The 15,483-nt window shown below is 35.5% G+C and overlaps 1 protein-coding gene and 1 pseudogene across 1 annotated transcript; both read right to left on the reverse strand.

Annotated features, from left to right (window-relative positions):
* Positions 1-279: 279 nt before the first annotated feature.
* Positions 280-7,400, reverse strand: LOC120216067 (annotated as a pseudogene).
* Positions 7,143-12,375, reverse strand: LOC120216033 (AUGMIN subunit 6-like). Its single transcript, XM_039213553.1, has 13 exons — positions 12,102-12,375; positions 11,960-12,016; positions 11,787-11,881; positions 11,377-11,527; positions 11,118-11,243; positions 10,467-10,623; positions 10,322-10,382; positions 9,984-10,242; positions 9,353-9,478; positions 8,550-8,711; positions 8,177-8,429; positions 7,624-8,052; positions 7,143-7,376 (listed from the first exon to the last, which is right to left on the reverse strand). The coding sequence occupies exons 1-13, from the start codon at positions 12,315-12,317 to the stop codon at positions 7,336-7,338; spliced, it is 2,133 nt and encodes a 710-aa protein (XP_039069484.1). The 5' UTR covers positions 12,318-12,375; the 3' UTR covers positions 7,143-7,335.
* Between the last annotated feature and the right edge of the window lie 3,108 nt (positions 12,376-15,483).

Genomic DNA, 15,483 nt, shown 5'->3' on the forward strand with positions numbered 1-15,483 from the left:
CAAAAAACAAACATTTTTTTCTTGGATTATATTACAATTTCAAATTTAGTACTATTTCACTACAATGTTAAATAAGTACACTCTAAATTCGAACCCAAACTTTTTTAAAAAATTATGTTTTTTATAGAAAAGATTTAGGTCGGGTCAAAAACCGTCGGGTTTGAGTATTTTGGTTATCCTTACTCATATAAGCAGTCATCATTGTGAAGAAGGCATAAGAGCAAATTGATATAAATAAGTGGAGAAAAAGTTTAAAGAATTTGAACGGGAAAGATGTTACTATACAAACCAAGCTCATTTGTTTTCATTGTCCCCCAATCCATTATATATACAAATTTTATGCATATATGAGCAAATGAGGCTTTAGATTTACCCCCAACATAAAAAGCATCAACCTTGATGAATCCATCAAAATCCAATCAAACCTAATTTTTCAGGTGGTGGAACACTTGGTATGATGGAAAACTCGGACTCATTGTCCCCAATCCCCGACCCACGGTTTGCATACCGATCTCAGCCGCTGGAATGGCGACCTTTTTTCTGTCCTAGCAAGATGGCTTGCGAGCAATCGCGTTATGGAAGACAAGCACGGTTTCGTTACTTGCAGCATTCATAGCAGCAACCTCTTCTAATCGTTTCCATGTGGCTTTTCGTTTCGATTTAACCTCGTTTTCTCGTGCTTCGTCTTCTTCAAACTTACGCAAGCACTCCTCAAAGAGCTTGGGGTCGGTGTCGGAGAAAATCTTGCGGACGTTTAGTGTCAAGCTCTGCACTGCCTGATTCCAATTGTTTCTAGCATTCTTTTCCAACGAAGGGAAGATAATGGGAAGTAAAACGTTCCGGTTCTGTTTTATTAGGTTCACAATATGATCATTGTTCCATAAGAACAAAGCCCTCTCTGCCACCTGCAAACAAAGTTCAAGTTTCTAAAGATGAAATAGAAAGACTGCAAGAAATTAGCACATCATCTTCAAACTTTCAAAATGTTAGTTCCGAACACAAATTTAAATGTGTATTCACTAGTAGCAAAACCGACTCAGTGCAGTTTCACACCGTTACTCCTTATGTTACTATGACTCTTCATTTTTCTTCAATTTCTCGTGTCTGGTGTCCATGTTCGACACATACTCGGAAATATGCATGGGGTTTATGATCCTCCAGTGTCCCTCCAATTAGACCCGAATTCAAGTAAAATAGATAACCACTACTGAAATAACTATACAAGGATGACTTTAAAAACCAGATACTGCGGGGATACCCCGAGTGCTATAAAACAAACTGAAGACCGGAACCATCCTCTTGTCAGCGCATTGCAAACCAACTAAATTAGAAAGGGCATAGGTCATAAAAATTTCGAGCTATTCAAATAACGAACATACATTTTATCACAAACCATGAAACATCCTTTAAGCAACTGCAAGTTAAAACTATATAATAAATTTGACTACTCTTGCTTTGCCAAGGGGATTACATTGAGATAGAAAAGAGTGAAACGTTGCAAGTAATGGACTGGATGAAATTCGTACCTGAAAATGCGAGCTACTCAAGCAACGGCCTATCTGGCGGAATAAGGGAACCATGCAGCATTGGAACTCGGCATGTTGTGTGGCTTCTAAAACTTCCTCCAGTTCACCCAAGAACATGACTTCTTTCGAGCTATTTATTATCGGCCAATACTTTAGCAAGCCCTGAACAACGGTATCAGCAAGCTTGCAGTCTTTCTCCACGAATTGAGTAATGCAATAAGACAACTGCTGATGGTACATGGGTATGCACTTTGGTTTGTGAAGTGGTATCAATGCACGGACAAGAAAGAGCTTATGCTCTTCTTTCAGTGGCAAAGCAAACCCGTTAATTATACTACCAAGTATTTCTAATAGCTCTGCGATTCCATTGTGTTTTTTGGTTTCAAAGATAAACCAGAAAAACACATTGTTGATTGCTTTCCTGAGGAATGGACGATGGACCATAAATTTCCCATAGATGCGATGCAACACGGTCTTCAGGTACTCCCTTTCTCTGGGGTCCTCTGAATCAAAAAGGTCTAACAACCTTAGAACAAAAGAGTGATCGATATATCGCTTGGCGAGTTTTGCATCCGTCTCAGGTGATGCCACAAACCTCAAAAGAAATTCGTAAACAACTTGCAAATGAGGCCATGCAGAATCCATTGAGGGCTCCTCCTCTTCCAAATCAAATGCTTCTAAAACCTTGTTCTCGCGCGGTGGAGAAGTAAGTGTTCTAAACAAATTTGCAGGCACCATCATTACAATTTCTAGCACAACAATCTCTGAAAACTTTCCATTAGCGGATGAAATATAATCCACAAGCTCCAACAAAGTTTGCCGCTTGATATCCTTCTCTTTGATGTTTTTCGTCGGGTCAGTGAAGTCAAACACGACGCAACACGTTCAGTTTCCTGATAAACAATTTCTGCTTCTCAGAACTCGGAACATCTCTAAAGCCAGGCAATGCCTCGAAGAAAGCAGCGAAAGTATTCCCATTCAACTTTGCATTCACCACTTGAGAAATCTTATTCCCTTGATTCAGCCCTGAACTTGGGTTTGCATACCGATTACTCGAACTGGTAGAAGAATTCGATGAGGAGGTAAAGGTTCCCCCATCACGATTGTCACTCGACTTAGATGGTTTCTGAGGTAGCCTATTAAGTATTTGTTTGATCATCCTGACTTTGAACAATAATCTCCTCTCACAAACGTAACAACTCGATACGAAAACGAAACCCTTCAAAGCAAATGCACCATCAAATACTAAACAAGTACACTAATAATCCGAATGCCATTGATGAATCAATCCACCAATAAATGTGCAACTCCATCCTCACTAAGATGAACCATTTTACTCAATGCCAACAGAGAAATTCCTTGTTTCTTTGAACAGCAACATATCTAAAACATAGAAAACCAGTCAAAGCTAAAGCACATCAACGAACTATATGACAAAATGCCCCAATCAGCAAAAAATCTCAAAAACCATCTTCTTTTATACACTTCAAAATGAAAGGAACAAGGAATATTCACCTGTTGTCGCCTTGAAACTAGTTTTCCTCAGCTTTTCAAAGATTAAAGAAAAGAAAAACATTGAGCCAGATCATCAAAAGATGAAGATCTGGGTTTGATCTTTAAAAACCCAATTAGCATTTTCCACCAAAATCAACCTACAAAATCATCAAAAATAACATAAGAAATAAAGACAGCTCTGGTCGATGATGATGGAATGAAGGTAAATATCATACACTCACCGGCACTCTTCTTTTTAGAGGGTAAAAAAGTAATGGAATTTAGGAAGAAACGTCACCGATCAACCTTTGGGTGATTTTGTGCGTGTCTTTTAAGGAAAGCAAATGTTCTAATTAATCCCATTTCTTCTTCTTTTTCAAAAAGATCAAATTTTCTAAACATGCCTGAAAATTTTTTGCTTTTTGATTTGCCCATGAAGATGGAACTCAATTGACTAAATCACCCTTTTACCTTTTGCAAGGAAACCCCGTCATTTATTTGCTTTGGGAGGGCTAAGAACGAGAAATGGAAAGTGTTTTCTTGAGGTCGTGTCTCTCACGCAACGATTAAGAGCAAGTGGTGGTTTTGAAGACTTGGGACAGATCCATTTCACAGCCTATTGCTTGTCATCCCTCTAAGCTTCATAGATTACCACATCATCATCTTCGGTTTTGCACGGTTTTCAGTTGTGGTCAGGAAAACCATTCTACGTGCGTGTTTTGGCGCGTGTAATAAAAATTTACATTTCTTAGCTGGAAAAAATATTTAAAATATTCTATATCAATTTAAACAATGATCATACTTCACAACAATGATCATATTTGAAATTGGGTTTATAAATTTTAGGGGAAAAAAAGCATAAGAACTCCTTGTATTTTTACAAAAAATTAATACCCTCGTATTATTTTTCTTTCAATTTAACTATCTAACTTAGAAAATAAACTCAATGTGGTCATTGACTAATATTTTTTCGCCGTTTACCGTTACAATGCTGATGTGGTAGTTCATGGTGTTGACATGACAGATTAATATGACAGATATGACATATTAGCTAAATTAGTAACTCAAACATGACATATGGACTGTCACATCAGTATCGTAAACACATCAACACTATGAACTAGCACATCATTACTGTGACGTCAGCACTATGGACACATCAGCATCATGAACTGGCACGCCATTGTTGTAACAATCAACAATTAAAAACGTTGGTCAAAGGGTCATATTAAGTTTATTTTTTGAGCTTGAAGATCACATCGAAAGAAAAAAATATTATGAAGACGACATTATTTTAAAAAACACGTGAACTTCTAATACATTTTTGCTAAATTTTAAAATACTATATATTGAATCTCATACCATCGATATTGTTTTATTTTGATTTTTTGTTAATATATCATTAAATAATTACTTTTTAGAGATAATGAAAATTGAACTTGTGATATTCTAAATTAATTTAATATGCTATTTAACGTCATAATAATTTTTTAAACTTAGTTCAATTTTCAATAATTTTGAAAATAAATTATTTTTAAACAATAGAGCTAACGACACATTAATAAAATGATAAAAAAAAATAACATTGATAGTTTGAAGACCGATGTAAAACGCCTTAAAAACTAATTTTAAATAGGATAGTGTTTAAAAATTAATATAGAATATTTGAAAATTTAAATACCAATTTAAATAAGGCTTAATTATAAAATAAGTGTCCAAACTATACCACTTTCACAAATAGGTACCTAAACTATTTTTTGAATAATTCAAATGTTTAACGTTATAAACGTTATCATTTTAGATGTTTGGGACGTAACAATCGTTAAATTTTGTCATTAAATGACACATGTTAATCTTTGGTAATTTTAATTTTTTTATTTAAAATAAAAAAAACTTAAAAATATAATTTTATTTAAATAATAAAACTTTTTGAAAATCTTTAAAAAAAATCCCAAACTTTGAAAACATTTATTCTAATATCTATAACCACGCCAACCAACCACGTTCGCCACTAATATCGTCAACGAACCTTCAGTCGACTGAACTATCACCGATGACACAACCACCTGATGGCACAGTCACCCGAAGCCACCCTAATCGATGATTTAAACCTGAAAAACTCTAAATCAAAATCACGAAATTAAAGCATCTTGATGACTCTAGTGACAACCACGACGGTATGGGTAAGGACAACTGACAATGAAGACAATAAGGACGGTGTCGACGACAGAGGCCTTGGCTGGTAAGAAAGGTTAGGGTTAAAGTCAATGTTAAGGATTTGAGATAATTAGGGATATACAGTTATCAGAAGTAGATTAATAAATGATTTTATGATAATACATATAAGCTCATTGTATGTTGCATTGAGAGTCATAGGGACATTTGGCATGCCATTTAGTGAGTACTTTTCAGTTATCAGTTCAACTTTAGTACATTCGTGTATCAATGTTCAGCACTGTTGGTGCTCAGGTTATGATTGCACTGAAGTGCATCATATCGCAGTTTCAGTTATGATTTGGCATCGTGTTGTGACTAGTGTGCACCTTAAACTCACGTACCTTATATTCACGTACAGATAAATATAAAAAGTTATGGAAAAATATGAAAATGAATATGTAAAAAATAGAGTTTTTTTTATAAATATAATATTTAAAATATATATAAAAATTGCCTAAGCATAACACGTGTCACTTAAATGAGATTTTTTTTAACGATCGTTATGTCTCAAGCACCTAAAATAATAACATTTGTAACGTTAGACACCTGAATGACTCAAAAAATAGTTTGGACAACTATCTGTGAAAAGTAATATAGTTTGTGTACTTATTTTATAATTAAGCCTTTAAATAAAAATCATAGTTTGACAACACCTTACACAATTATCTCTTAATTTTCTATTCAAACACCCAATCCTTTTATGCTAACTACTCCAATATTAGGCGCAACTTGAGTTGGAGCAAATAACCTAACACTTAAAACTCAATTTTCAATAGATGATTTATTACTATTGGTATTATTATAAAAGAAGCCAATGAAGAAATCGTTTTCTATCGCCAAGTGATGCCGTCATTAAATATATTCTAGGTGAAGTGACAATGAATTTAACACTAAAAATGGACTCTTTCAACGTCCAAGATAAGATCCTCCTTTGGTTTCAAAGTTGTAAAAGATAAGGCTTGTACTCGACAGGCTCAAGTGTATGTTTAGTTTAATACTTAATCCGGATTATTAATTAATAAGAAAAAGTTATTGTTTTTGTTTAAAATGAAATCTAAACTATAACCACCAAACTAAATTAAACACCATCTTCATTAATCACAATTAAAAAGCCGACGTCCATCACTTGGACACCAAACGTCTAGGCCAAAACGGTAGACTCCTTGAGAAACAAGGAAAGGTGAAATCCCCAAAAATATTACAATAATAAAAAGGATAAAATACACTATAGGTCATTGATTTTATCATAACGTTATGTGACTATTTCGTAACACTTTGATAAATTTAATAACTATTTTATAACTCTTAAAAATTTAATGACCAAGACGATCATTTGAACATGATGCAATGACCTTTCCTGTATTTTAATAGGAAAAAAAAAAGCAACATAAAGTCATTAATGAAGTCTGTCTACATCTTTCAGCACCCAATGAAAGAAAACAAAAACATAAGAAAAGAAAATGGTCAAAATATTATCCCATCTTAAACCACAACCACCCTAAAGAGATCAATTCTAAGCTAAGCTAAACGACTACGTACAACACACTCCTCCACAATCTGTTTCCCCATTCTCAGAACAAATCAATAAACCTCCTTCACAAGCAATGGACGTCACCTCTACAACCTTCACCGTAAATCAAACTACTTTGAGAAAAATATTGTGCATTACAAACACTACGAGGTTAAAGAATACTTTCGATTGTCTCTCGATTTATCCTCAAATTGTATCGAAATAACAGTAATCAAGAAACTTCAAAGGGGGATCTTACCACAGTATTCGTCAGTACTGAAGAATATATGAACATATTTAGATACACTCAGTATGAGTAGTAGTAATAATAATGATCAAATTAAAGATATTAACATAATGATTTCACTTTAGGTAAAACAAAAACTTCTTTTTTCGAGCTCGTGTTACCTTACAAAGTAATACCACGCAGTCTTCAAGATCTCAGTGGAGTTAGCTGCTCTCATGTCGATCTGTCCCGTAATGTACATACAAGTATCGTGTCAAGCAGTCTATCAATGGGAGAGTGCTGCACGACCCAAGCAACAATCAAAAGCAAAATCATCCAAACGGAATCGTCTAGGCTCCACCTCAATGTTCCATCAAGGCTGTTTCTGTTTCTGAAAGTGGCGCTGAACAAACAACCCCAGATCAATAACAATACCACAAGGTAGAAAACGAGAACAAATAGAACTCTGTTCATAAGCCAAAACCATGATAAAATTTGCATTTGCAGCACTAGATATTACATTGATTTGGTAAATGTGATAATCAGTATAGTGGATAAACAAATTAAAACATTAACACAAATCATCCTATTACTACAGCCCCTAAATGGTTGCCTTTTAATAGAAATAGTTTGCAAACAAACAAACATACCGAGCAAGTCCTCATAAGAATCGGCTAACAGGGATGTGTCCATCAGCAGAGGAGGAGAGAAGATCTGATTCTGTGTATCTTCCAAATTAAAAAGCAATCTTTGCCAATCAGAAGCTGCACAACTAGAAGCAGTGGGTGAGTGAAATCCATTTACTTGATCATAATTATTCCCAATACGACCATCATTCATATGGCTGTCGAGCAAGGAATTTTCTGTTTGAGTTGAAAATAATCTCTTAGTTCTTATCGAGCCCAATTTAGTTTCTGGTCCCACATGAGAATTATTAGTTGATGAAATAGGTACAAAGGAATGCTCATAACTTTCATCAGATTGCCTGACACGTGACAACTCTGAATTGCAGGATGGCAGTGACAATGCGGCTTGCCTAACAGATCTCTTTATGTTCTCAACATAAGAAGTATCACTATCTGCAACAAGAAATCAAGAACCAAATTCTTCAGGTAAAGGAGTTAAATTACTCTCTTTCAACTGATAGAAGGCGTTAAACCAGTAGCATGTAGAGAGACACGTGGAGCATGAAAAGCAACAAACCTTGCGGCGAGTTATCCAGGCGATCGTTTGATAGAGGCTGTTCCATAGAGCTCTTTTCAGACAAAGTGTCAATCTGGTTGGTCTGAGGGGCTAAGGTGTGTCGCTTTTGAATGCTTCCACCCTTTCCAGATGAATTTGGAGTTAAACTAAATAAATGTGGAAGCTTTAAAGCAGGAGGGCTGGCTGAATCCTTCTCAAGCTGAACAGCAGACATTTTTGAAGTTATGTCACCAACATCAGCAGAACTAATTTCCTGAATGAACCAGAAAAAACATCTTTAAAAATGAGTCATATGTTCTACCTACACAAATATTCATAAGTTTCAAAATATTATTCAATATTTGCATCACAAGAACAAGGAGTGAACATTTACCAAGGTCCTTCTACTGGTCTGAGCTTGAATAGGTGAAGTGGTTTGACCACGATGTTTGGCCATTGCAGGTAAGTTGGAGGAAATGCTATTTACTTTCTCCATGCACTCTGATATTGACTTCTGGATTGATGGAGCAACTTCTTCTAGTTGGTTAATAAGCACCTGCAATTGAAATGTATTACAAATTAATAGTAGTATCTTGTTACAACAAGAAAGTGTCGGAAAATCTTTTAGAGACATAAAAAACATAACAGCAATTTACAGTTTAGGAGGTACACATGTAAATGTACTTGTAAAAAACATGCATGTATGAAGCAAAGTAAAGAAGACAACAGAACTCGTATCCCCATTCATTCATCTCTCAGTCTTCAAATAATTTTAACTACAAACTTCTATAAGTTTCCAGATTCTCAGGGTTCTAGATCATCAAGGGTTCCACAAACTTTCATATCCCCAAGAGAATTTTTATTTCTGGGCTGTCAAGGTGTGTTTTCATCTCTGTGTCTACCAAATACAAAGCAAACAGTAACTTAAGAAAATCACATCTAGCAATATTTAGGGCTTTTGAAGACTTTAAAAAACCTACTTACTTGCCAAGTACTATTTATGTTTCTAAAACTTTCAGCCCAACAATTAATTAGGTAAAAAAACTACTCAATGAGGATAAGATACACAAGACATGTACACACTTGCCCCAGATGTGAATCAAATTAGGGAAAAAATGAAATTGCTCAAAACTATGCTATATTTTCAGTACCTAGAGTTAGTAAATAGCTACTTAATGTACAATAGCTATTTAGTACCTGAAAGCTAGCCAGGTGTTGCTGATGCTCAGTAAGAGTTGCAGCTAATGACTCAGCATGGCCACCTATCCTACCATCATGTGCACTTCGTAAAATATCAGGACCCTCCCCATCATTAGCTTTTGCCTGCAAAGCAATAACAATACTATATTATTAGTGCATACTAGCACCTTACTTCAACACTGATGATTCGCAACATGTAATCCATAATTGAATGGAACAATGAGGTATAATTTTAAAATCCAAAATTGCTTTTAAATAATTTAGAAACTGAAAACAGAAAATTGTTCTTTCTTACATAACATAAATATATCTTGTTAAATCTCCAAACGATGGAAAATATTACATGAAGGATATTCTTATAACTAATAAAGATTTTGCCTGCAGAAATAGAATGCAAGTATGCAACGATTATTCCAATGCCACAACTTCAAACTTAATGGAGAAAAATAAGTACAAGGTCAATAAAATTTACAATACCACAAATTAAACAAACATCATATTCATAATTAGTAATATATACACATTATGCTATTCAGAAGTTGACTAAATCACCGATGGACAAGTATTAGTACAAGCTAAGACATCTCACTTAACAGAAAAAGGAAAACAAATAAATAAAACAGCATACCAGCTGAAGTGACTGTTTATGAATACGCTGTAATGCATGTGTCCACCGTCTGATAATTTCGGCTACATCAACGGTCTGGTGGGCTCTTCCACTTCTATCATCTACTCGAGAAAGTGTCTCTTCATTGACTTGTGTGTGGCATCCATCATTCTGTTCATTGTTATCCAAATCACCAGACTGGACAGATAAGGTGTCCATATGAGGAACTTGAGAACTCTGATCCATAGCTGCAAGCAAAGATGATCCCGAGATGCGGTACCTGGAAAATAAAATTACGAAAAATGAAGTGTCATATGCACCATCTAAAAGGACCATCATGACATATGGTGGCAAATTACCTATGCTCCCGATGAGCAATCAAATCCTCAATAGGGCCTGAAGCAAGAATTTCATGCTGACCTGGACATATAGTTTGTTTAGGTTATGAAAACCAAAAAATATAATAAAGAGAAAAGTGTACACAACTGATTCATTTGCACTTACTTTTACGAGACAATATAGAGTCCCACAAGCAAGTGGCCTTCGAAACCAAATGAGAATTCTGACTTGAAGTGGAGACGAGATCATCCCATAGCTCTCCTTCCAGCTTTACCTTGTTTCTCAAGTCATGCAGTTTTTCCAGCTCTTGATGCAAATATGCCTAAGATCCAGGTTTTACAAGGCATTAGTTAGAATATATCAAGTCAAAATAATCCTTTAACAACAAGGTAAAAAGGAAAGAGGATTTTATTGATAATTTGAAATAAATGCTCAAAAGAGTTCAAAATGAGTGATATAAGTTTTCCAAGATATTAGTTAAATGTATTAAGTCAAAGTCATCCCTTAACCAAAAAGAAAAATGTATTAAGACTAAAAATTGTGTAGGACAGAAGTTGAAACTCTTGAAAACCTAGGTTATAAAAATCTCCAGTTTCTGAAGTCTATGAATTCAAGGGAAAATAATAAAGTTGTGGCTGTAAACCTATTTTACAGCTTAATTATAACCCTATGTTTTCAAGAGTTCCACTTCTATCTTACACATTTTCAGTCTTAATTCTATTGATTTACTGCCATTTTTTCCTAAATCACACCAATTACATTGATAATTTGACATATAAGGTCAGAAAGAGTTCAAATGAAAGATTATCTACTTACCTCCTCAGCACAAAGACCACGGAACTCTGCAGTCATTTCATGAGACAAGTTTGACAACATAGCCTGTCTCTGCACAGCTGTTTCTGCATTTTTCAGAAATCTCCTCCTTTCAAGTGCAATTCGAGCCTGTTTATAAGTATGTTACTTTACTGCTATGGAAGTCCAGAAAAGCAATTTTGAAACTCTCAATCAAATGAACTATAATATGAGGAAAAAACCCCTACAATTGTGCTTCATATGAATAGTGTAGCAGCATTACCTTTGTTACAGGAAGTAGTGTAGCAGCGTGAGAAAAAGCAACATCAGTCAATGGTGCAGGCAACGGGTTAGAAGCAACATCTGATGCAAAAGTCCGTCTATGAACCTCTCTCAACGCATGCAATGAAAGTTGCCACAAAAGTTCAACAAATCTAAAACCAAACACACAGGAAATTCTAATATCACCACGAATTATCGAAATTCAGCTACCAAGAAATCCTAGTTGTACACCAGAAAAATTCAGACAACTTTAAGTTACAGTAAAATTCAGTGCTATTGTAAAATATTTACTGTAATGAGCCTAGTGCAGATAGAACTAAGTTAAAGAGTCAAGCTAATTAATACACTTTTTCCATTGTGCTTAACTTTCTAGAATTTTCTCGGCAGCCAAACAGAAATTATCCAGCTAACCTTGGTCCACAGCAAGTAGCTAGCGAAGAAACCCTCGAATTACTCCTTGGTAGAGCTCCTTGTGCTTCCAGCTCACTGATTATCCCTTGCACAACCTAAATTACCAATAAATAAATAATAATTCAAACAAATAATAAGATGAAAACGAAAAGATGTAAATAAACAAAATCAACCTTCCGAAAATCACGAGATTGCGCTGAGTCGAAAATCGGCCAAACCCTATCGAAATCCTGAAAAGATCCAAAACCAAAACTACACTAAAAACAAATACAGACCATATCAAAAGTAAACAGAACCGGAAGCAATGAAAATTACCCTGGCGGATTGAGTGGGGCCACGAAGAGAAGAGAGGATGAAGTAAAGAAGCTGTTCGCCCAGTTTAGGGTTGGAGTGCCGGAAACGTCCGACCCGAGGGGTCCCATTGGATGATCCGAGACCGATTATCGACGGATCCAAACCTAAAAGCAAGCAATTCGTGTACATTGCGCTTTCGAGCTCTATATCTCTCTCCTTCTCTCTGTCCATTGTCATCTCACCCTTTCTTCTCTCGGAAAATCTGTTCTTTTGACAAACGAGAAAGTTTCAAAAATGTAAAATTACAAAAAGTTTCTAAGGGGTCAGATTTTAAATTTGAGAAAGTTTGAGGGCTTTTTTTAAAGTTTGGGATGGGACAGGGGGGAGGGATAAAGGTTGTCATGTTTTGCCGTTTGAAATTTTTTTGACAAGGAGAAAACGAAAGGGTTGACGCTAACATGCTCTGGTGAGTAAAAAAATAGTACTAGTAGAAATGAAGCTTACGTGTTGCTTTTGTGAAGCAATACATTGCGCTAAAGAGAGCAAATGAAACTTGTTGTCGCCTTGTCGGACAGGTTTGAAAATAAGGTAAATTACATCTTTAGTATCTTAACTATCAGTTTTGGTCCGTAGTATCTAGATGTTCAATTTTTCTTACCAAAATCATGCCTAACATTTAGTTTTTGTTTCATTTTAGTATCGTACCATTAAAAACTTAACGGACAAGCTCACCGACCATTGCTTCTACAGTCGTTGACCATTTCATTCATCGATCGGTGAAGCCCAAACCTTCCAACTCACACCTTTTCGACCCCTGAATGTGATTATGACCTCTTTTTCACATGAAAATGCCTTAATCTCCCTAAATCGATGATGGACTCTTTGAAATCTTCATTCTCCTATCTCCGTTGTCAGCCATCCGATAGGCTTGAAACTGAACTATGTTGGTCGACACATCATTCTCTCGTGGTCCACCATTCGACTTGGTCGTCCGTCCACCAGAGCTATGTCCCGTCAGCCCGTCCGTGAAGTTTTTAACGGTGGGGAAGTAAGATGAAACAAAAACTAAATGTTAGTCATGATTTTTAAAAAAATTAAAAGTTTAGGCACCATAACGGATCAAAACTAATAGTTTACGTACTAAATATGTAGTTTACCCTTGAAAAATATAAAAGGATTAATGACATGAATATTCCTCTACTTTACCCTTTTTCAAGTTTTTGGTATGGTATTTTTGTGTGTATGGATGAGTTTTTATGCTTGAGATCCCTTAATTGTTGATTTATCCATACATTTTATTCAATTCGTAAAAGAATCGACATATGACAATTTGGTTCCAGTATTTTTTTCGGAATGAAATTAGACGTTAAAGCCCAACTGTCAACTGTGAACATACAATGATTAAGCAAACCTCCTATGCAAGCAATGATAATGTACATCACAATGATAATGGACACCCCCAATCCCAAGCGCACAATAATCCAAAATAGACTCCTCAAATCTCAGCCTCTAACACCGAGCATATGCCAATAAACTTAGAGAACCCCTGCTGCCATTGACCTTCATGGTTTCTAATTACTCATCCTCATGCAGCAATTCCTGTATCACTTCGTCGTGCTCCATCCAAGTTAACCTTTTGAACCACCCCGAAGGAGGAGGTTGCCATCTACTGTTATTTGGTAGAACACGCTCCCTAACAACAGCCCGAGTAGCCCCCTTAGCCATTGCTCTCGTTGTAATTTCCAACCAATGCATGCTTCGTTCTACAACCGTTGGGTCATCTTCCAAAGAATTATCAAACGCAATTGCATTTCGGTTCAACCAAATACTCCACACCAAAGCCCCAAATATAGTATCCCAATCAGCTTTTTGTTCGATAAATTTTCTAGGGCTATAAAGGTTCATTGCTAACCAGTCTTTAAAGTTCATCTGAAGTTACTCATTCAAACAGCCTCGCTTCATCATCTCCCGCCGTATCGAACGAACTGACGGGGAAAGTCGTAAAGTGTGATTGATGTCTTCCACCGACTCCGCACAGAGAAGGCAACTACTATCCAAACTCAAGTGTCTCCTTTTTCGCTCCGCATTAGTCATCAACGTTCTCCACACACAAGCCATAAAAACATTTTCACCTTTTGCGGACCACGAAATTTTGCAATCGTACTCCACACAGCGTCCCCATCGCCTCCACACTGATGCACGCGTATGTTATAGGCAGACTTGACTGTGAAACATTGCTTGCCAACCAGCCAACTAAATCGGAACCAAACTGTTCTTGAGGATCTTTTTTGGCTGCAATTCGCAGTAGAATATTTGTGAGAAGAAGGTGCTCAAAACACTGCTAACGTCAATTCCCATGTTTGTCCGACATATCAGCTACCGTAGTCCGCTCTAGCCCTATCGTCCCGACCGAGCTAACATGATCAATTAAAGGTCCAACGTTTGTTGGAAAAAAAGCGTGAATCACATTGATGAATTCAGGAGGAAATATATGTTTAATATTTAAATTTAAACAATATTATTATCTATTTAAAAAATTTAGATATTAAAAAAGTTTTGGTTGAAGTAAAGTTCTCATGTTTAATATTTAAATATTATAATTTGTTTAAATTTAGATATTAAAAGAGTTTTGATTGGAGTAAAACTCTCATGTTTAATATTATAAAAAGATGTTATAATTTGATTAAATTTAAATATTAAAATAGTTTTGTTTAATATTATAAAAAGATGTTATAATTTGTTTAAATTTAAATATTAAAATAGTCGAAGGCAGAAAAAAATCTAAATTCAAGAATTATTCTTTTTCTCATTTTTTTCATATCTCATAATTCAATAAGTATTATTCTCTTGAAAAATATTTTCTCTCCCTAACAAATATTCCTATTATCCCTTAGTTTTTCCAGTGCTAGTCGAAGGTAAGGAAAGTTCGTGAGTTCTACTTTTATGCTACTGTAGCTGATCATCAAGCTATTGTATTCTGGAAGACAGACGACCAAAAGATCTCGAACAACAATGAGTAGCTGAAAATATGTCTTAAAAAAATTGTGCAGTGACATGACTCAATTGATTCCGATTACAAGATCAAATATAAAGAGTATTTTATTTCCTTTTGATTCTATTTTATTTATAAAGAATATTTTTTCTTTTTACTTTTCTCATGTTCTATTATTGTCTCGGATTGTTACTCTCCGATAACAATGTTGTCAAGCCAACTATCAAACCATAAATCCACCATTCTACCGTTTTCAATGCACCACGTGATATTTTGTTAAACGTTCGACCAAATGCATACCATACCTTTCCACAGTTTGGAACAAATAGAGTCGCGCCTTACTGCTGGTAAGCCTTCCTCACATTTGTATTTAGCCCGCAGACAGAATTTATGCATGTTAGCCAAAACATT

The sequence above is a fragment of the Hibiscus syriacus genome, unplaced genomic scaffold, assembly GCF_006381635.1.
Source record: "Hibiscus syriacus cultivar Baekdansim isolate YM2019G1 unplaced genomic scaffold, ASM638163v2 tig00000764_pilon, whole genome shotgun sequence".
In the NCBI taxonomy this organism is placed as follows: Eukaryota; Viridiplantae; Streptophyta; class Magnoliopsida; order Malvales; family Malvaceae; genus Hibiscus; species Hibiscus syriacus.

What these genes read in the sequence shown, in the direction of transcription:
- LOC120216033 (XM_039213553.1), bottom strand. Translation starts at nt 12,317, where the DNA reads ATGACAATGGACAGAGAGAAGGAGAGAGATATAGAGCTCGAAAGCGCA. An exon ending in CACTACTTCCTGTAACAAAG is followed by an intron (nt 11,244 to 11,376) that starts GTAATGCTGCTA and finishes ACTTATAAACAG; the next exon opens with GCTCGAATTGCACTTGAAAG. An exon ending in ATAAACAGTCACTTCAGCTG is followed by an intron (nt 9,479 to 9,983) that starts GTATGCTGTTTT and finishes ATTGCTTTGCAG; the next exon opens with GCAAAAGCTAATGATGGGGA.